Here is a 22,318-nt window from a genome sequence, read left to right as displayed (position 1 = left end):
ATGTAAATGAGACACGATCTCATTAAATATATAGTTTTTGTATAGATTTCCAGAACACAAATCTGAACTGAAATAAACCCCCGATCTGTATTTTGGACTTTTTTCCTCCTCAGGGGCCTGTATCACGAAGCGAGATCAACCTTTCCTGGGTTACCCAGACCTATCCTGGGTTGACTAACCCTAACAATGGCAATCAGGATAATCGGTATCACGACGCGCTGGATATCAACTTGGTAACTCAACCCAGAGTTGCTTTATCAAGAGCCGTGAACGCGCACGCAGCGGACCAATCACAATCATGAGAGAAGCGCAGCGTCACTGAGCGTCACTGAGCGTCCTCACAGAGCGCCGTATGTGAGGGAGAAAACAGTATTTCTCATGTGAGGATCAGAGATTAATTCTACTAAAATATGAGGAGGAGAAAAGCAACATTAGAGAAAAGGCCAACACCGTGGCAGCTGCAGGAGGAGGAAACATGCGTGGCAACGCATAACGGGATGAATAATGTTTAGTTTTAGTTTAGTTTAGTTTATTTGCACATAATGTTAAAAACAGACAGTATAACATTTACAAGATTAAAAAAAGAAAAGTGCCGGAGAGGTTAGAAGCCACTAAAAGCTTATCAAAGAAATTCCCCTGTCAAAACATCAATGAAATCACATAATAGAGAAGAAAAAGAAACGTGTGAGGAAAGAAGAAATAGAGGAGGAGAGAGGGAAAAATCAAGACAACACAAGGCAGCAAATAAAATGATGTGTAGGTTAAATGACTCATCACTGGTTCAAGTAGCTACAGTACCTGTACCTGTACATCTGACACTGATCACACCCTTGAATCCCATGAAATCAATGCTGCGCAGATGAATTGCGTGTATTACAATTATCGTCTAACATCATTGCGTCTGATAAATTGGTCTTCTTTGTCATAACATTATATATGCTACAATAAAGCTTAAAGCTGACGTCACAATTAAATCATATCAACACCAAATTGATAGTCTGAATAAAATCATCCTGATATTGAGCTGTGTTAGAAATTAACAGCTGCACAAAAATATAGCTAGTGTCCCTCTTTAAAAAACAAAAAGGAAAATCCCTCAAACACCATGAAGTGTAGACATGATAGGCTACTTTCCACATTTCCAGCAGCAAAGCTGTCAATTAGGCCCATTATCTTTAACAGGGATCATTTCCTCCAACAAAACAAAATGTTGGCACTAATTAATGGTGCTATTAAGTGTCTGCAAATGATCAGTTTCTTTCTTATGAAGGGGTGGGATGAAAGTTCCACTTCTTTCCACTCCTTTTTGAACAATCTTTTCATTGTCTGTTGTTGTTGCTTTCTTTTCTTTTTTAATGTTCAAAATAAACTTTCAAATCAAAATCAATCAAATGAATTAAACTTCCCGTCATGACTGGGCTGCATTTCTGTCAGCCATCAACAGCTGATTGGCCAGTGGGTGGTGCTTTTTATAGGATCAGATTCAACCCTGAACTTACCCTGCTCCGGAGCAGGATAGCCGTTCAGAGTAAGTTACCATGGTGATCTACCCCGATAAGAACTGAACCGGCTTTGTGAGACCAAAAACCCAGAGTTAACCCTGAAGTTACCTCGCTAAGACATTAATCCTGCTTCGTGATACAGGCCCCTGGTCTGAAAGAAGACACCAACACCTGTTCACAGGTTGGATTATTGAAAGCTGCCACAGCCAGGGGCCGATGAGGAGAGAATGGGCCCCTGGGCACAGATAATACAGAAGGGCCCCCACCTCTCCTTCACAGGAGACTCACACACTCTGATGTTGTTGTTGTTGTTGTTGTTTTGCATTTCTGTAGCTGTTTGTGTCTCTGTGACATCATCCTGTGACTCTTTATATCTGATGTTTTTAACATGTGTTGAGTGATGTCATCACATGTGAATAGGTGGTCGGAGCGGAATTTGTCGCTCGGAACGTCGTGCGGAAGTGTAGCAACCCAAGGACCCTGACTTGATGTGTCATGACATTACAGCGATGGCGGCCCCCTTCGGTACCGGTGAGTCAAATAATTTTTCTTAGGTAAAAAAATGCATATCAAAGACGTCTTTTAGCAAATTCTCCACTGCTACATTTCATTTGAACATTCCGTCTATAGTTACACGTAGAATTAGTAACATTGCCAACATACGTTAGCAAAACGTCTTTGACATCTTCATTTAGCCAACAAGACGAACAACAAGCGAACATCTTCTTGCGGGCATGCATGTCTGTCTACGTCCAAGGTACGATGTGGGGCGATGAACGCACTTTTTCCGGAAGTAGGGACTTTTCACGTCAGGTCCTCGGAAACCTCCGAGCCCTCTGCACGCAAGTACAGGTGTAAACCACAGAATGTGATGTCATCCATTTTGTATCCTCCAGTTCAGCATGTCAGCCGCTGCCATCTTGGCTTCTGGAGCAAGAGGTGACCATATTTGGATGAGAGAGTGGATCTATCTACTGTTAGCAGACAGCCTGTCAGTCAAAGAGGCCCCGCCCCTTTGATGATGTGTAACTTAATCAAACATGAACAGTCAGTCAGTCTGGGAGGAAGTTGTGGCTCACACAGTCAAGTGTTTGGGTACCTAAATCACTGCGTTTATGCCCTATGGAGGACTGATATCAAAACGTGACCTTGTTATGATGATTGTCGGGGTCGTCACAGCTGCTCCTCAGATTCTGAACGAGTACATCACCTCCAGACCTTAACATAATGGAAGGAATCTAGAAATTGTGTCATACGAGCATGTGTCAGCTCGGGTCAGAGGTCAGCTCAGGTCAGAGGTCAGCTCAGGTCAGAGGTCAGCTCAGGTCAGAGGTCGTGGGCGGGATGTAAACATGTTGATTTCTGCATGTGAACATGGAGGTCTGTGGGGACGCACTCTAGTGGACATCAGAAGAACTGCAGGTTTCATGTTTCAGTCTCAGAGGGAGAAACTTCAACAGATGGACTTTATAAAATACGGATATAATATTAATAATAAAACTGATCACTTCTGCTTTGGTGATTAGCCTTCAAAATAAAAGCCTATAACTGGGTGAATGTTGTAACAATAAAAACTTGAGGGGAGTAAAGATCAGTGATTAACGTTCGATCATAAAGATGAAATCATCGAGTGAGTTGAAACTTTTTTGAGGTGGGTGATTATTTGGTCAAAGATGAATAATGACATCATTGTGATGACGTAATCTTCATAAGCTTGTCACTGAACATGTGGCTAATAAAGTTAATCGAGAGAGATGACATCAGAGAGCAGCCGCAGCCAATCATACAGCAGCTCAACACCAAGAAAAACACAGTTAAAAAAAAAAGGTTTTATTCACATATTTTGGTGTTTGACACCTGAACGCACCGTTGCCCGGTGAGGCTTCATCCACCAGGCTCAAACATTTCCACAGCATTCGGAGAACGTCCACACAACATGGAGAGGCCCGAGTCGGTTCAGAAGTTTCTGGACCTGAACAAGTGAAGTGACACGTGGACCGGTCGGCTTCACGTTTCACCTCAGACCTCCTTCACTCCTGCTGAGCATTTCACATGATGTCACACTGTCCCTGAACGCAGCAGAGACCAAATCATTGTTTATCAAGTCCAGCAAATCTCATGTCATTTCCCATATCAAGACCAACGAGTCCCTAACCTTGAGTTTCGAGTCCTGAACAAGTCGTGATGCGCTCCTCAGCTTAAGTATCGCAGATTTACATTTACAGAAATCATCAACGCTTTTTAAGACCTGCTTTTATTGAGTTAAAACCACTTTGTTAAAAAGTGACTTAGCTGTTAAGCTAATGTTAGCTTAGCACAAGCTCACGAACTGTGCTCACATCAGCGTCAGGTCACTGATCTCACGTCTCACACACTGCTGTTCATTCTTTGTTGACCATTTTCATTCTTGGGCTTGGCAGGAAGTATCAAGTATTTTCAAGTCAAAAGGCTCCAGTCCGAGTCAAGTTACAAGTCATCGGTATTAAAGTCCAAGTTGCAAGTCTTTTTTGATTTTTAAAAATTAAGTCTAAAGTAATAAAATCATGTGACTAGAGTCTGACTTGGATCAGGTCGTGAATGGAGTCTGACTTGGATCGGGTCACGTGACTGGAGTCTGACTTGGATCGGGTCACGTGACGAGTCTGACTTGGATCGGGTCACATGACTGGAGTCTGACTTGGATCAGGTCACGTGACTGGAGTCTGACTTGGATCAGGTCACGTGACTGGAGTCTGACTTGGATTGACTTGGATCAGGTCATGTGACTGGAGTCTGACTTGGATCAGGTCATGTGACTGGAGTCTGACTAGGATCAGGTCTTGTGACTAGAGCGTCACTGACGTTAGCATGTTAGTGACTACAGTCACTCTGTTACGTATAAAATCTGTGATATATAAAAACATTCAGCAGGAACTGAAACATGAGAAACAGCGGAGTGGTCCTTTAAATCTCAGACAAATATTAATAGAAAGAGGCGCCTGCACTATGCTCTATGTGTGTGTGTGTGTGTGTGTGTGTTCTACGCCGACAGGTCACTGTTGTCAAAGTGTTCCTGGTTGTACACCTCCGCCACCACCTTGCGTCCTCCAAACCAGCGCTGGTTGAGCGCCTGGATGGCGCGGTTCATTTCCGCCGCCTCCGAAAACTCCACAAAGATCTTCACGATGACCTCGGCATCATCCTCCTCACCCTGGCGCTCCTGGTAGATGACCACACGCCTCACCCGCCCAAACTTCCCACACTCCTCGGTGACCTCACCCTCCAGGTCGTCGTCGATGTCGTCGGGTCCGACCATGTTCCTGAGGACCATCACGGTGGACTGACAGACACAGAGGGGGCGGTGGTTACACACAAGGATCAGTTTTAATATCTAACACATATACATGTACGTACAGTCAGGTCCATAATTATTTGGACAATGATAGCAGGATGAAAGCTGAAGTGTTTGGGGCACCATTATCTGCTCAGATTCAACCAAATGCTTCAAAACTCATTGGACGATGCTTCACAGTGCAGTTGGACAATGACCTGAAGCATACTGCAAAAGCAACCAAAGACATTTTTAAGGCAAAGAAGTGGAATGTTCTGCAATGGCCAAGTCATATCATCTGACCTGAATCCAACTGAGCATGCGTTTCTCTTGCTGAAGCCAAAACTGAGGGCAAAACACCCAAAACACAAGCAGGAAGTGCAGACGGCTGCAGTAAAGGGCTGGCAGAGCATCACCAGGGAAGAAGCCCAGCATCTGGTGATGTCTATGTGTCCAACACTTCAGGCAGTCATTGACTGTAAAGGATTTGCAACCAAGTATTAAAACTGACTGTTTAATTGATGATTATGTTAGTTTGTCCAAATACTTATGAGCCCTTAAAGTCGGGGGACTGTGTGAGGAAATGGTTGTAATTCCTACACGGTTCATACTACATTTTTGAAAAAAGCCTTAAATGAAAGCTGAGAGTCTGCACTTTAAGCAGGTATTCATTGTTTCATTTAAAACCCATTGTGGTGGTGTACAGAGCCAAAATGACGACAACTGTATCATTGTCCAAATAATTATGGACCTGACTGTATATACACATATTTTTCACATATACACACAAACACACAGAACCACTCCGTCATTTCACAGTGATCCATATTGTCTGTGTGTGTCACCGCACACTGCGCTATCATAACATGAACACATCTGATCTGATGAGCTGCGCTGCTCTCAAACAGCTGACCGCACTTAGCGCTCCATCTCTGCTGTGAATGATTTAAACACTAACCCTCATCATGTGGCAGTGGACACATTGCAAAGTGTCAATGAGGTTTCTGTCTGATAAACTCAGGTGGAGACATGAACCCTAATAAATGACATATTAATCTAAATCCTGACGAGGTTTCATTGAAGAAGCCCCGCCCACACTTCCTGCAAATGTGCAAATGTTCAAAGCATTGTGGGGATTTTATATCCGTGGAGGATCCACACATGAATCCTTGGAATTTCTCTGAAAGGAGGACTCAAGTCCTTCATGAAACTCAGAAGGATCCTTGACATTGGAACAGCCCTTTGGCGGGTCGATAACGTAGCATCCTTCAAATTCGGGTGTTTGAGGATCCTTCCTTGACTCTGAGAAACACCCACTGTCTCCTTCCAGCGGGGGGGGGTTGCCTTACCTCCTGCTTGCGGAGCAGTTTCCTCATCACCATGTGTCGGGCGCTGCTGCCGCTGATGCTGATGTACTCCTGCTCGCTGAGTGCCTCCACGGCGCCATCCCTCTGTGCCTCCTGCTGACCCTCCTCTTCCGTCCTCTTCCCCTCAGAGACAAAGGAGGCCACCAGGGTCGGGGGCGTGGCCAGCACCGGGTTCACCAAACCCACCTGAGGCACGCCGGGTCGAGCCGGGGTCACACCTGAAACAGACAGGAAGCAGGAAGGACAGGACGGTCAGATGTGTGGCGGCGGTCTGGCTGCAGGAAATCTCATCCTGGGTGGCAGCTTCTCCACCTCACTGGGGTATGCCTGTAAACGTCCATGATGGAGGAGAAGCTCCTGGACCAACTGGTGGTACTCCCCATGATCCAGCCTCTTTTTTAGGGTCTCATGTACCCACACAGATCTCTGTTTATCTGCTGACAGCCTCTCACCCTCAACCAGAGCTACAGACAGCACCCTCTGCCTCAACATGGCAGCAGCTACACACTGATTACTGTAGAGTGATGACACAGGAAGGTGAGGGTGAGAGGGGACTGTGTAGTTCCTCTTAGGTCCAGCTCCTTTGGTCCATTATGTTTCTCTGTGAGAGCCTCTAAATTATGGAACCAATTGCCAGTGGAGATTAGAAATTGCACCTGCCACCACACATTCACCCACCGTCTTAAGGACTGGCTTTTAAGCAATCGAAAATGTGAACACTTTTGATAGTGTTTAATCTGAGTGCATGTTTGTCTGTTGCTATGTAATGTTGCTGTCCTGTCTAACCCATGGTGGTTTGTATGAATGGTTGTATGGTTATATGTTTTAATGGAGCCAGTCTGTTGGCATCATTTTATACTGTTGTTATCTGCTGCTGTGTGTATTCTTTAATATGTTTTCATTTGTTAGCCATCCTGTGCCTAGCTTAACATCTTGTCAAAGGACTACAGTTGAACATTAGCCTGCTGGCTAACACTGCCACATTTACAGAAATGTTGATTAATGTGCACTGTCCTTTAAATAAAGAAATGAAATGAAATGAAAATGAGGAGGTGATGGGGTGGTTGCCTGGCAACAATAAAAAGGTGCAACTTTTATTAGTGGCATTCAATTAAAAAAAAATCTGTGCGGTGCGGCTTTTATAACCTGTAAAAGACTTGCTGTGTGATCGGGCCCGAGGTGAGCTCTTCTCCTTTCTCAGATTATCCGTCCACCTGACAGATGTGTGTGATTAAACAGCATCATCATGACACAGGTGTGTGTTAGTACGTTTGATCACATGACAGATGGAGCATGTTGTGAACATACTGACTGTCAGCTCAGTGTTCTGTTAACACCAGGAGACGTCACCAGTGTTTCAGCGGCACACAGGCTGAAGCTGTTCCTACCTGTGATGACACCTGGAGCCTGAGCAGCCATGACAGCCTGAGGAAGTCCTCCCAGCTGCTGAGAGAGGAGCGCTGGTGCAGCCAGAGCTCCGAGCACCGACGCTCCCACTGACTCCTAAACACACCATGGAACAAAAGATATTTCATACTGTGGAAAATATAATCAGATACTGCAAAGGTTTACACTGCTGAGCATAATATATCAAATACTGTCCAACATACAGCACATTACACACAATACTGTGTCATACTGTGAGTTATACTGCATTAATACGCCACAGTGTAGTGCTAAGTGTCTTCCTGACCATGTGTGATCAGTAGGAGGAGCCTCATGCGTTACCTGAGCTGTGATCTTGGCAGAGGCGGCAGCAGCAGCCACTGCGGCAGCTGCAGGGAGCCCTCCAGGAGCTGTGGGCGTGAGGAGGGGTACGGGCGGAGTCACGGCCTTCCCCACCCGCAGGTACTGACCCCCCAGGTCAAACAGGTTCATGGAGGCGACAGCATCCTGAGCAGACTGAGCCCTTTCATATTCTAAAGACAAAACCAGATGACTGTCAGCCTGTTAGCTCAATCAGAGGACAGGCTGCAGCCATCAGACTCAGCAGCGTAGCATCTCATTCACACAGTTGCCATCCCATTCACACAGTCAGCATCTTATTCACACAGTCAGCATCTCGTTCACACAATCGGCATCTCATTCACACAGTTGCCATCTCGTTCACACAGTCAGCATCTCGTTCACACAGTCAGCATCTCGTTCACACAGTCAGCATCTCGTTCACACAGTCGGCATCTCGTTCACACAGTCAGCATCTCATTCACACAGTCAGCATCTCATTCACACAGTCGGCATCCCTTTCACACAGTCAGCATCTTGTTCCCACAGTCAGCATCTCATTCACACAGTCCGCATCTCCTTCCCACAGTCAGCATCTCGTTCACACAGTCCGCAACTCATTCACACAGCATCTCGTTCACACAATCGGCATCTCATTCACACAGTCCGCAACTCATTCACACAGCATCTCGTTCACACAGTCAGCATCTCGTTCACACAGTCTGCATCTCGTTCCCACAGTCCGCAACTCATTCACACAGTCGGCATCTCGTTCACACAGTCGGCATCTTGTTCACACAGTCAGCATCTCATTCACACAGTCGGCATCCCATTCACACAGTCGGCATCTTGTTCCCACAGTCAGCATCTCATTCACACAGTCCGCAACTCATTCACACAGTCGGCATCTCGTTCACACAGTCAGCATCTCATTCACACAGTCCGCATCTCCTTCCCACAGTCAGCATCTCGTTCACACAGTCCGCAACTCATTCCCACAGTCAGCATCTCGTTCACACAGTCCGCAACTCATTCACACAGCATCTCGTTCACACAATCGGCATCTCCTTCACACAGTCCGCAACTCATTCACACAGCTTCTCGTTCACACAGTCAGCATCTCGTTCACACAGTCTGCATCTCGTTCACACAGTCTGCATCTCGTTCCCACAGTCCGCAACTCATTCCCACAGTCGGCATCTCATTCCCACAGTCGGCATCTCGTTCACACAGTCGGCATCTTGTTCACACAGTCAGCATCTCATTCACACAGTCGGCATCCCATTCACACAGTCAACATCTTGTTCCCACAGTCAGCATCTCATTCACACAGTCCGCAACTCATTCACACAGTCGGCATCTCGTTCACACAGTCAGCATCTCGTTCACACAGTCCGCAACTCATTCACACAGTCCGCAACTCATTCACACAGCATCTCGTTCACACAATCGGCATCTCGTTCACACAGTCAGCATCTCGTTCACACAGTCTGCATCTCGTTCACACAATCTGCATCTCGTTCACACAGTCGGCATCTCGTTCACACAGTCAGCATCTCATTCACACAGTCGGCATCCCATTCACACAGTCAGCATCTTGTTCCCACAGTCAGCATCTCATTCACACAGTCCGCATCTCCTTCCCACAGTCAGCATCTCGTTCACACAGTCCGCAACTCATTCCCACAGTCAGCATCTCGTTCACACAGTCCGCAACTCATTCACACAGCATCTCGTTCACACAATCGGCATCTCGTTCACACAGTCCGCAACTCATTCACACAGCATCTCGTTCACACAGTCAGCATCTCGTTCACACAGTCAGCATCTCGTTCACACAGTCTGCATCTCGTTCCCACAGTCCGCAACTCATTCACACAGTCAGCATCTCATTCCCACAGTCGGCATCTCGTTCACACAGTCGGCATCTCGTTCACACAGTCAGCATCTCATTCACACAGTCAGCATCTCATTCACACAGTCGGCATCCCTTTCACACAGTCAGCATCTTGTTCCCACAGTCCACAACTCATTCACACAGCATCTCGTTCACACAATCGGCATCTCATTCACACAGTCCGCAACTCATTCACACAGCATCTCGTTCACACAGTCAGCATCTCGTTCACACAGTCAGCATCTCGTTCACACAGTCTGCATCTCGTTCCCACAGTCCGCAACTCATTCACACAGTCGGCATCTCATTCCCACAGTCGGCATCTCGTTCACACAGTCGGCATCTTGTTCACACAGTCAGCATCTCATTCACACAGTCGGCATCCCATTCACACAGTCGGCATCTTGTTCCCACAGTCAGCATCTCATTCACACAGTCCGCAACTCATTCACACAGTCGGCATCTCGTTCACACAGTCAGCATCTCATTCACACAGTCCGCATCTCCTTCCCACAGTCAGCATCTCGTTCACACAGTCCGCAACTCATTCCCACAGTCAGCATCTCGTTCACACAGTCCGCAACTCATTCACACAGCATCTCGTTCACACAATCGGCATCTCGTTCACACAGTCCGCAACTCATTCCCACAGTCAGCATCTCGTTCACACAGTCCGCAACTCATTCACACAGCATCTCGTTCACACAATCGGCATCTCGTTCACACAGTCCGCAACTCATTCACACAGCATCTCGTTCACACAGTCAGCATCTCGTTCACACAGTCTGCATCTCGTTCACACAGTCCGCAACTCATTCACACAGCATCTCGTTCACACAATCGGCATCTCGTTCACACAGTCAGCATCTCGTTCACACAGTCTGCATCTCGTTCACACAATCTGCATCTCGTTCACACAGTCGGCATCTCGTTCACACAGTCAGCATCTCATTCACACAGTCGGCATCCCATTCACACAGTCGGCATCCCATTCACACAGTCAGCATCTTGTTCCCACAGTCAGCATCTCATTCACACAGTCCGCATCTCCTTCCCACAGTCAGCATCTCGTTCACACAGTCCGCAACTCATTCCCACAGTCAGCATCTCGTTCACACAGTCCGCAACTCATTCACACAGCATCTCGTTCACGCAATCGGCATCTCGTTCACACAGTCCGCAACTCATTCACACAGCATCTCGTTCACACAGTCAGCATCTCGTTCACACAGTCAGCATCTCGTTCACACAGTCTGCATCTCGTTCCCACAGTCCGCAACTCATTCACACAGTCGGCATCTCATTCCCACAGTCGGCATCTCGTTCACACAGTCGGCATCTTGTTCACACAGTCAGCATCTCATTCACACAGTCAGCATCTTGTTCCCACAGTCAGCATCTCATTCACACAGTCCGCAACTCATTCACACAGTCGGCATCTCGTTCACACAGTCAGCATCTCGTTCACACAGTCCGCAACTCATTCACACAGCATCTCGTTCACACAATCGGCATCTCGTTCACACAGTCAGCATCTCATTCACACAGTCAGCATCTCGTTCACACAGTCTGCATCTCATTCCCACAGTCCGCAACTCATTCACACAGTCGGCATCTCGTTCCCACAGTCGGCATCTCGTTCCCACAGTCGGCATCTCGTTCACACAGTCGGCATCTCGTTCACACAGTCAGCATCTCGTTCACACAGTCAGCATCCCGTTCACACAGTCCGCAACTCATTCACACAGCATCTCGTTCACACAATCGGCATCTCGTTTACACAGTCAGCATCTCATTCACACAGTCAGCATCTCGTTCACACAGTCCGCATCTCGTTCCCACAGTCCGCAACTCATTCACACAGTCGGCATCTCGTTCCCACAGTCGGCATCTCGTTCACACAGTCCGCAACTCATTCACACAGTCAGCATCTCGTTCACACAGTCGGCATCCCATTCACACAGTCAGCATCTCATTCCCACAGTCAGCATGTAATTCACACAGTCAGCATCTCGTTCACACAGTCCGCAACTCTTTCACACAGTCAGCATCTCGTTCACACAGTCGGCTTCTCATTCACACAGTCGGCATCTCGTTCACACAGTTAGCATCTCATTTAACTTAAAAAATAAAAATAAAAACTTGGATGAGCACCAATTTCCTGATGTTAAATTCAGACAAAACTGAAGTTATTGTTCTTGGCCCCAAACAACTCAGAGACTCTTTATCTGATGACATAGTTTCTCTAGATGGCATTGCTCTGGCCTCTAGCACTACCGTAAGAAACCTCGGAGTAATATTTGATCAAGATTTGTCTTTTAATTCTCATTTAAAACAAACCTCACGGACTGCATTTTTTCATCTGCGTAATATTGCGAAAATTAGGCCTATCCTGACCCGAAAAGATGCAGAAAAATTGGTCCACGCTTTTGTTACCTCAAGGCTGGATTACTGTAACTCTCTATTATCAGGTAGCTCTAGTAAGTCCTTAAAAACTCTCCAGCTAATTCAGAATGCAGCAGCACGTGTACTAACAGGAACTAAGAAACGAGATCATATTTCTCCTGTTTTAGCTTCTCTGCACTGGCTCCCTCTAAAATCCAGAATTGAATTTAAGATCCTACTGTTAACTTATAAAGCTCTAAATGGTCAAGCTCCGTCATATCTTAGAGAGCTCATAGTGCCATATTATCCCACCAGAACACTGCGCTCTGAGAACGCAGGGTTACTCGTGGTCCCTAAAGTCTCCAAAAGCAGATCAGGAGCCAGAGCCTTCAGCTATCAGGCTCCTCTCCTGTGGAATCATCTTCCTGTTACGGTCCGGGAGGCAGACACCGTCTCCACATTTAAGACTAGACTTAAGACTTTCCTCTTTGATAAAGCTTATAGTTAGGGCTGGCTCAGGCTTGCCCTGTACCAGCCCCTAGTTAGGCTGACTTAGGCCTAGTCTGCCGGAGGACCCCCTATAATACACCGGGCACCTTCTCTCCTTCTGTCTCTCTCTCTCGTATTCTATTACTGCATCTTGCTAACTCGGCCATTCTGGATGTCACTAACTCGGCTTCTTCTCCGGAGCCTTTGTGCTCCACTGTCTCTCAGATTAACTCATATCACAGCGGTGCCTGGACAGCGTGACGTGTGTGGTTGTGCTGCTGCCGTGGTCCTGCCAGATGCCTCCTGCTGCTGCTGCCATCATTAGTCATTAGTCATACTTCTACTGTTATTATACACATATGACTATTGTCACACATGTATACTGTCAGATATTAATACATACTTTCAACATATTGTACCACAGTAGCCAGAACTATAACTATAATATTATTACTTTCAATAATGTTGTTGTAAGCTACTGTCATTACCTGCATCTCTCTCTGTCTCTCTCTCTGTCTCTCTCTGTCTCATTGTGACATATGGATTACTGTTAATTTATTATGCTGATCTGTTCTGTACGACATCTATTGCACGTCTGTCCGTCCTGGAAGAGGGATCCCTCCTCAGTTGCTCTTCCTGAGGTTTCTACCGTTTTTTTCCCCGTTAAAGGGTTTTTTGGGGAGTTTTTCCTGATCAGCTGTGAGGGTCATAAGGACAGAGGGATGTCGTATGCTGTAAAGCCCTGTGAGGCAAATTGTGATTTGTGATATTGGGCTTTATAAATAAAATTGATTGATTGATTTACACAGTTAGCATCTCATTCACAGAGTCAGCATCTCATTCACAGTTAGCATTTCGTTCACAAAGTCGGCATCTCGTTCACACAGTCAGCATCTCATTCACACAGTCGGCATCTCGTTTACACAGTCGACATCTCGTTTACACAGTCGACATCTCATTTACATGGTCTGCATTTCGCTCACACAGTCAGCATCTCATTCACAGTTAGCATCTCATTCACACAGTCAGCATCTCATTCACAGTTAGCATCTCATTCACACAGTTAGCATCTCATTCACACAGTTAGCATCTCATTCACAGTTAGCATCTAGTTCACATAGTCGGTATCTCATTCACACAGTTAGCATCTCGTCTGTTGAAAACCTGAATGTGTCTGAGGACATGTAACGTGTTGTGTCCTCTGGCACTTGTCTCCACCGTCAGTCTCGTGGTTATAAATGCTCACCGATGAAGCCGTAGCCTTTGTGGCGTCCGGTGGTCGGCTCTCGGGCCAGCATGCAGGACTTTATCTTTCCAAAGGCCTCAAAGACGCTCTTGATGTCATCGTCAGAGAGGTCGGGGTGAACTGACGCCACGTAGATCCTGTTAAAGGCACGTGCTTCCTCTGCCAGCTGGTCAATGATTGGCTGAGCCTGGCCGATGTTACTGGGCCTCCCGACCTGCAAGACGAGATGGAGGGAACAATGTACTGCGAACTGGGAGTGTCTCTACTGGTTAGTGATGGTTAACCTGGGAGTGTCTGTACTGGTCAGTGATGGTTAAACTGGGAGTGTCATTTCTGGTCAGTGACGATTAACCTGGGAGTGTCATTACTGGTCAGTGACGATTAACCTGGGAGTGTCATTACTGGTCAGTGACGATTAACGTGGGAGTGTCATTACTGGTCAGTGACGATTAACGTGGGAGTGTCATTACTGGTCAGTGACGATTAACCTGGGAGTGTCATTACTGGTCAGTGACGGTTAAACTGGGAGTGTCATTACTGGTCAGTGATGATTAACCTGGGAGTGTCTGTACTGATCAGTGATAGTTAACCTGGGAGTGTCTGTACTGGTCAGTGATGATTAACCTGGGAGTGTCTGTACTGGTCAGTGATAGTTAACCTGGGAGTGTCTGTACTGGTCAGTGATGATTAACCTGGGAGTGTCTATACTGGTCAGTGATGGTTAACCTGGGAGTGTCTGTACTGGTCAGTGACGATTAACGTGGGAGTGTCATTACTGGTCAGTGACGATTAACCTGGGAGTGTCATTACTGGTCAGTGACGGTTAAACTGGGAGTGTCATTACTGGTCAGTGATGATTAACCTGGGAGTGTCTGTACTGATCAGTGATAGTTAACCTGGGAGTGTCTGTACTGGTCAGTGATGATTAACCTGGGAGTGTCTGTACTGGTCAGTGATAGTTAACCTGGGAGTGTCTGTACTGGTCAGTGATGATTAACCTGGGAGTGTCTATACTGGTCAGTGATGGTTAACCTGGGAGTGTCTGTACTGGTCAGTGATGATTAACCTGGGAGTGTCTGTACTGATCAGTGATAGTTAACCTGGGAGTGTCTGTACTGGTCAGTGATGGTTAAACTGGGAGTGTCATTACTGGTCAGTAATGATTAACCTGGGAGTGTCTGTACTGGTCAGTGATGGTTAACCTGGGAGTGTCTGTACTGGTCAGTGATGGTTAAACTGGGAGTGTCATTACTGGTCAGTGATGATTAACCTGGGAGTGTCTGTACTGGTCAGTGATGGTTAAACTGGGAGTGTCATTACTGGTCAGTGATGATTAACCTGGGAGTGTCTGTACTGGTCAGTGATGGTTAAACTGGGAGTGTCATTACTGGTCAGTGATGGTTAACCTGGGAGTATCTGTACTGGTCAGTGATGGTTAACCTGGACTCACCTTTATGTTTCGTCCTCCGAGAACGACAGAGTTCATCTGTTCCAGAGCCAGCTGAGCCGCTTCAGGCATCTCGTACTCTACGAAGGCGAAACCCTGCAGTGACACAGATGGACTGAAGATGACCTCAAAGACATCCTGGTCTGAGGTCTGAACTGCTGGTCTGAGGTCTCTTCTGCTAGTCTGAGGTCTGTTCTGCTGGTCTGAGGTCTCTTCTGCTAGTCTGAGGTCTGTTCTGCTGGTCTGAGGTCTGTTCTGCTGGTCTGAGGTCTGTACTGCTGGTCTGAGGTCTGTTCTGCTGGTCTGGGGTCTGTATTGCTGGTCTGGGGTCTGTTCTGCTGGTCTGGGGTCTGTACTGCTGATCTGAGGTCGGTACTGCTGGTCTGGGGTCTGTTCTGCTGGTCTGGGGTCTGTTCTACTGGTCTGAGGTCTGTTCTGCTGGTCTGGGGCCTGAACTGCTGGTCTGGGGTCTGTACTGCTGGTCTGAGGTCTGTTCTACTGGTCTGGGGCCTGTACTGCTGGTCTAGGGTCTGTACTGCTGGTCTGAGGTCTGTTCTATTGGTCTGGGGTCTGTTCTACTGGCCTGGGGTCTGTACTGCTGGTCTGAGGTCTGTTCTGCTGGTCTGGGGTCTGTTCTGCTGGTCTGGGGTCTGTACTGCTGGTCTGAGGTCTGTTCTGCTGGTCTGGGGTCTGTTCTACTGGTCTGAGGTCTGTACTGCTGGTCTGGGGTCTGTACTGCTGGTCTGAGGTCTGTTCTGCTGGTCTGAGGTCTGTACTGCTGGTCTGAGGTCTGTTCTGCTGGTCTGGGGTCTGTTCTGCTGGTCTGGGGTCTGTACTGCTGGTCTGAGGTCTGTTCTGCTGGTCTGGGGTCTGTTCTACTGGTCTGAGGTCTGTACTGCTGGTCTGAGGTCTGTTCTGCTGGTCTGGGGTCTGTTCTGCTGGTCTGGGGTCTGTACTGCTGGTCTGCGGTCTGTTCTGCTGGTCTGGGGTCTGTACTGCTGGTCTAGGGTCTGTACTGCTGGTCTAGGGTCTGTACTGCTGGTCTAGGGTCTGTACTACTGACCTTATGTTTCATGGTGACAGAGTCCCAGGACATGTCGATGCTTTTGATTGGTCCAAATGGAGCGAAGGCCTGTCTGATGGTGTCCTCTCCCAGCTCGTAGTAGATGGAGCCGACGTAGACTCGGCACATGATGGCCAGAGCTCTCTGACGCTGGGCCGCCACCTGAACGCAGACAGGAAGTCACAGTTCAGAACGTCACCTGTGACCTGTAACCTGCTACCAGTGACCTGTAACCTGGGACCTGTAACCTGCTACCAGTGACCTGTAACCTGTAACATTTCACCTGTGACATGAGACCTAAACCTGTGACCTGTAACCTGTAACATTTCACCTGTGACATGTGACATGAACCTGTGACCTGTGACCTGTAACCGGGGACCTGTAACCTGGGACCTGTAACCGGGGACCTGTAACCTGGGACCTGTAACCTGTGACGTGGGACCTGTAACCTGGGACCTGTAATCTGAGACCTGTGACGTGTAACCTGAGACCTGGGACCTGTAATCTGGGACCTGTAACATTTTATCTGTGACATGTGACATGAACCTGTGACCTGGGACCTGTGACCTGTAACCCGGGACCTGTAACCTGGGACCTGTAACCTGAGACCTGTGACCTGTAACCTGAGACCTGTAACCCGGGACCTGTAACCTGGGACCTGTGACCTGTAACCTGGGACCTGAGACCTGGGACCTGTAACCTGAGACCTGTGACCTGTAACCTGAGACCTGTGATCTGTAACCTGAGACCTGGGACCTGTAACCTGAGACCTGTAACCTGGGACCTGAGACCTGGGACCTGTGACATGAGACCTGTAACCTGTGACATGTGACCTGAGCCTGCCATGTCTGACCTGGGACCTGTAACCTGTAACCCAGGATCCCCATTAGCTACAGCAGGGCTGCAGATACTCTTCCTGGGGTCTGCCAACATTTTAAAATAACAGTAGAAATCAAAACACAACAAAAACGAACCAAAAAGGCTCCAATAAATAACAGAAAATACCAAATGCAAAAATACTCAGCAAATCATGAAAGGAGAAAATTACAAATAACCTGTGACCTGTAACCTGTGACCTGTAATCTGTGACCTGCGACGGACAGACGTGCAATAGATGTCGTACAGAGCAGATCAACATAATAAATTGGTGTGATGTGATTGGTTGTCAGAGAGTTGTTTCTGTCCCTGTCCAAATGTCCTGTGCAATGTGTGTATGTGTATGTGCTATGATGTCTGTTCTGTTCTGTGTGTCGGTCAAACTGTTGTGGTGCTGTTGAAAAGAATTTCCCCTCTGGGGACAATAAAGTCTAAAGTCTAAAGACACGCCCCTCTGTGAGCCTGTAAAGTGTGATGTGATTGGTTGTCACACACACACACATACACACACACACACACACACACACAGATGAATGAAGAGCAGAGCTGTGACATCCTCACGCTGACCTCTGACCTCTGACCTCTGACCCTGATGTTTATCAGACTGAACTAAAGGAGCTGCAGATGCCATGTGACGTGCTCCTGGTGACCACGTTACTCTACAGTGACGCTGGGAGTCAAACACACGATGATGATGATGATGATGATGAAGGCTACATCACTGACAAGCTGAAACTTCATTAATCACCCTCAGTGTCGTCATGATGACACCGTGATGTCACACAGATGCATTGTGGAAATGGTAGATGGCTCCACTTACTGACTGAAGAGGAGACAGAGCGTCGCCCAGACCCATGGACAGAGACGCCATCTGAGAGACACACACACACAGAGAGAGAGCGTCCATCGCTGGGATGCTGTTGTCATGGTGTGATGGCGGTGTGATGGCGGTATGATGGCGTTACCTGCAGGCTGCTGAGCTGCTGCGTCTGTCTGAGGAGAACACTGTTGATGCTCTGCTCCATGCAGTACTTCTTTGCCTGCAGACAGGAAGCAGCCAATCATGGCTCGCCGTATACACACACACACCACATGTATACAGTGTGTGTGTGTGTGTGTGTGTTACCTTCTGCAGCGCCTCCTGCTGGTTGGGGGTGAGAGGCGGCAGGCCCAGCTTGGTGGTGGTGCTCTGTCCGTTCTCCATGATGAGAGCCGGCCCTCCCTGTTCACACGCCGACAGGTGAACAAAACAAACGCACCCTCAGGTACCTGAGTCCAGCCCTGCGTTCCAATACCCATACTACCATACTATTTAGTACGCCAGAAAAAGAATTAGTGTGTCCCAATACATAGTATGTCAGATGCAGTATGCCAAAAGTACCAGGATGTTCTACTACATCCGGTCACATTTCGCAGTATGCATGTCAGCATGCTTCTTTGGCCATTCTGACCCACAATCCTTTGTGCAGCGGAAGTTACGTCACACTGACTGAGCTGCGTGTACAACCAACGCCCACACTTCCTTTCATACATGGTTTATTTCATTTGAGATACTAAGACACTACATATTAGGACTGCATTGATCTGATTATATACTGTCACATATCATACAGTTTTGCAAGAACACAGATACAACATTCAACTTTACTGTGATTACAGTATAATCAATGTTAGGGTTCAACTATGACTACAGTATAGAAGATTCTACCAGTACAGGCAGTGGTGTAAGTGTGGTATAAATAATGAATGAATATGACTAAATATGAATACACTATGGGCCAGGTATGAGCAGTATAGACTAGTAAATATATGAATACATATTAAGTAATGTAGTAAGAATGTGCAGGTATGTTACACTACAAATAAAAGTAATGTGAATGTAAGGCTGCTTCACGTGCAGACAGAATATAGTGCCAGCAGCTGCACAGCTGTAAATATATTCAACAACACACATCTGCCAGCAACAGAGAGCTGTGTGTGAAGGGGTTAATGTGCCTACTGGTGACTAGTTCAATAGACAGGTCACTAATAATAAGCTTGGGACTGTTTATTAGAAACAACAACATACATGACGACATAACAGCAACAGAGCTCTCCGGCACCTCCGACGGTATGCACGACTCTGGCGAGCTCGACGAGAGGAGATTTGCTGCATCTCCGAAGTACAACAACATAAAATATTCAAATGTGGCGCTATGGACGGCGGCGGAAGTGAGCAAGAGGGTCGGAGTTCAGGGTGGATGTGATGGCGGATGTAGTGTGTCCCAATAGTCTGCACACTGCATACTACACTGCATACTTTTTAAGGGCAGCTGCAGTACATACTAAAAGTATATAGTAGAAGTATGCGGTTTGGAACGCAGGGCAGGTGAACCTCCTCTACTGTGTCTCCTCTCAGCTTCTACTAGCTTCTACTAGCTTCTATTAGCTTCAACTAGCTTCTATTAACCTCTACTAGCTTCTACTAGCTTCTGTTAGCTTCTATTAACTTCTACTAGCTTCTATTAGCTTCTACTAGCTTCTGTTAGCTTCTACTAGCTTCTATTAACCTCTACTGTGTCTCCTCTCAGCTTCTACTAGCTTCTATTAGCTTCTACTAGCTTCTGTTAGCTTCTACTAGCTTCTATTAACCTCTACTAGCTTCTATTAGCTTGTACTAGCTTCTATTAGGGCTGCCACTAACGATTATTTTCATTGTCGACTAATCTGTCGATTATTTCTTCGATTAGTCGACTAATCATTTCATCAAAAAATGTGTTAAAATGTTGAAAAATGTCGGTCTGTCTCGCCCAAACCCCAAAATTACATCACCTAATGTCTTGTTTCATACTCACGCCAAAGGGTTTTAGTTCACTGTCACGGGAGAGTGTGTAAAGCTGCCAATATGTGAACGTAAGAGTATTTTGGGTACTTTTATAGTACTTTTCTATGAAAAATAACTCAAACCGATTAGTCGACTACTAAAATAGTCACCGATTATTTTAATAGTCGATCAGTCATCGATTAGTCGACTAATTGTGGCAGCCCTAGCTTCTATTAGCTTCTAATGGCTTATGTTAGCTTCTACTAGCTTCTATTAGCTTCAACTAGCTTGTACTAGCTTATATTAGCTTGTACTAGCTTCTGTTAACTTCTACTAGCTTGTACTAGCTTCTATTAGCTTCCACTAGCTTCTGTTAACGTCTACTAGCTTCTAATAACTTCTACTAGCTTCTATTAGCTTCAACTAGCTTCTGTTAGCTTGTACTAGCTTCTATTAGCTTTTACTAGCTTCTACTAACTCGTACTAGCTTCTGTTAACCTCTACTAACTTCTATTAGCTTGTACTAGCTTCTGTTAACTTCTACTAGCTTCTATTAATTTTACTAGCTTCTATTAACTTTACTAGCTTCTACTAGCTTGTACTAGCTTCTGTTAACCTCTACTAGCTTCTATTAGCTTCTACTAGCTTCTAGTCGCTTGTACTAGCTTCTATTGACCTCTACTAGCTTCTATTAGCTTGTACTAGCTTGTATTAGCTTCTGTTAACCTCTACTAGCTTGTACTAGCTTCTATTAGCTTTTACTAGCTTCTATTAGCTTATATTAACCTCTACTAGCTTGTACTAATGTTTATTAGCTTTTACGAGCTTCTACTAACTCGTACTAGCTTCTGTTAACCTCTACTAACTTCTATTAGCTTGTACCAGCTTCTGTTAACTTCTACTAGCTTCTATTAACTTTACTAGCTTCTACTAGCTCGTACTAGCTTCTGTTAACCTCTACTAGCTTCTATTAGCTTCTACTAGCTTCTAGTCGCTTGTACTAGCTTCTATTAACCTCTACTAGCTTCTATTAGCTTGTATTAGCTTCTGTTAACTTCTACTAGCTTGTACTAGCTTCTATTAGCTTTTACTAGCTTCAACTAGCTTATATTAACCTCTACTAGCTTGTACTAATGTTTATTAGCTTTTACGAGCTTCTATTGACTTCTACTTGCTTCTACTAGCTTCTATTAGCTTGTACTAGCTTCTATTAGCTTTTACAATCTTCTATTAGCTTGTACTCGCTTGTATTAGCTTGTACTAGCTTCTGTTAACTTCTACTAGCTTCTATTAGCTTTACTAGCTTCTATTAACCTCTACTAGATTCTACTAGCTTCAACTAGCTTCTATTAACCTCTACTAGCTTCTACTAGATTCTACTAGCTTCTATTAGCTTTTACTAGCTTCTACTAACCTCACCTAGCTTGTACTAGCTTTTATTAGCTGACTTCTGTTTTTTTTTTCACTTAATCTTAATTATTTTTATTAGTTTCTGTTATTTTTATTTTGCAGACACATATAAATGTATAAATCAGTCTTCTCGTGTTATTTAACTGATGATTGTGTCTGATTGGTTTAATTCATTTAGCCTGTGTTTTGGTGATTTATGAAACAAGCTGCTTCACGTCAGTTAGCATTAGCATTAGCTCAGCATGTCTCCATCATCAACAGAAAGAAACGTTTGAATTTTTCTCACCGCGGAAACGGTCACCGCCATGCAGCTGTCTCTCTGAGCTCCTCTCTGTCTCTGCTCCGGGATCAAAAACACAGCTCATACATTTTATATTTTTATTTTCATATTTAGATTTTTGTTGTTAGTCTCAGCTCTCCGACTTGCAGCGGCACTTCCGCCTAAGTCACATCCTCTTGGAGGGGCTTCAAAATAAAAGAGCGGCTAACGTTTCAGTCTGCAGACTTAAGGACAAAAACTAATTGTTTTATTCATAAAATATAGTATTTAATTCATTCATACATCGGCGAGTTGTCAGAGCAACAAAGACGTGATGAAGCAATAAATAAAAACATTAACCATCTCAATTAATTAAATTGATGTTAATTAAATGTTTTGTCTTCATCACTAACTGAGGAACAGATGGGTCAGAGTCAGTCTGACCCATCTGTTCCTCAGTCAGAATAAAATAAATGTCACTTTTTATCAATGTTTAAAATTTCAATTTCATGTTTCAAACTATGTGATTTAAAAATATA

General features: G+C 45.8%; 1 protein-coding gene across 1 annotated transcript; it reads right to left on the bottom strand.

Moving 5' to 3' along the window:
- Window positions 1-3,318: 3,318 nt before the first annotated feature.
- On the bottom strand, window positions 3,319-21,970 carry puf60a (poly-U binding splicing factor a). Its single transcript, XM_078173481.1, has 11 exons — window positions 21,807-21,970; window positions 18,434-18,529; window positions 18,273-18,347; window positions 18,128-18,178; window positions 16,432-16,593; window positions 15,372-15,464; window positions 13,922-14,135; window positions 7,908-8,098; window positions 7,568-7,682; window positions 6,162-6,397; window positions 3,319-4,821 (listed from the first exon to the last, which is right to left on the bottom strand). The coding sequence occupies exons 1-11, from the start codon at window positions 21,825-21,827 to the stop codon at window positions 4,522-4,524; spliced, it is 1,554 nt and encodes a 517-aa protein (XP_078029607.1). The 5' UTR covers window positions 21,828-21,970; the 3' UTR covers window positions 3,319-4,521.
- Between the last annotated feature and the right edge of the window lie 348 nt (window positions 21,971-22,318).

This window comes from Epinephelus lanceolatus, chromosome 12 (assembly GCF_041903045.1).
Source record: "Epinephelus lanceolatus isolate andai-2023 chromosome 12, ASM4190304v1, whole genome shotgun sequence".
NCBI lineage: Eukaryota > Metazoa > Chordata > Actinopteri > Perciformes > Serranidae > Epinephelus > Epinephelus lanceolatus.
The sequence above is the reverse complement of the archived record's forward strand: the minus strand, read 5'-3'. Positions and strand labels throughout refer to the sequence as shown.

Excerpts from the sequence above, each read along its gene's own strand:
- puf60a (XM_078173481.1), bottom strand. The coding sequence starts at position 21,827 with ATGGCGGTGACCGTTTCCGCG. Across the intron at positions 7,683-7,907 it reads CTGCCAAGATCACAGCTCAG|GAGTCAGTGGGAGCGTCGGT; the intron begins GTAACGCATGAG and ends TGGTGTGTTTAG. Across the intron at positions 4,822-6,161 it reads AACTGCTCCGCAAGCAGGAG|TCCACCGTGATGGTCCTCAG; the intron begins GTAAGGCAACCC and ends TGTGTCTGTCAG.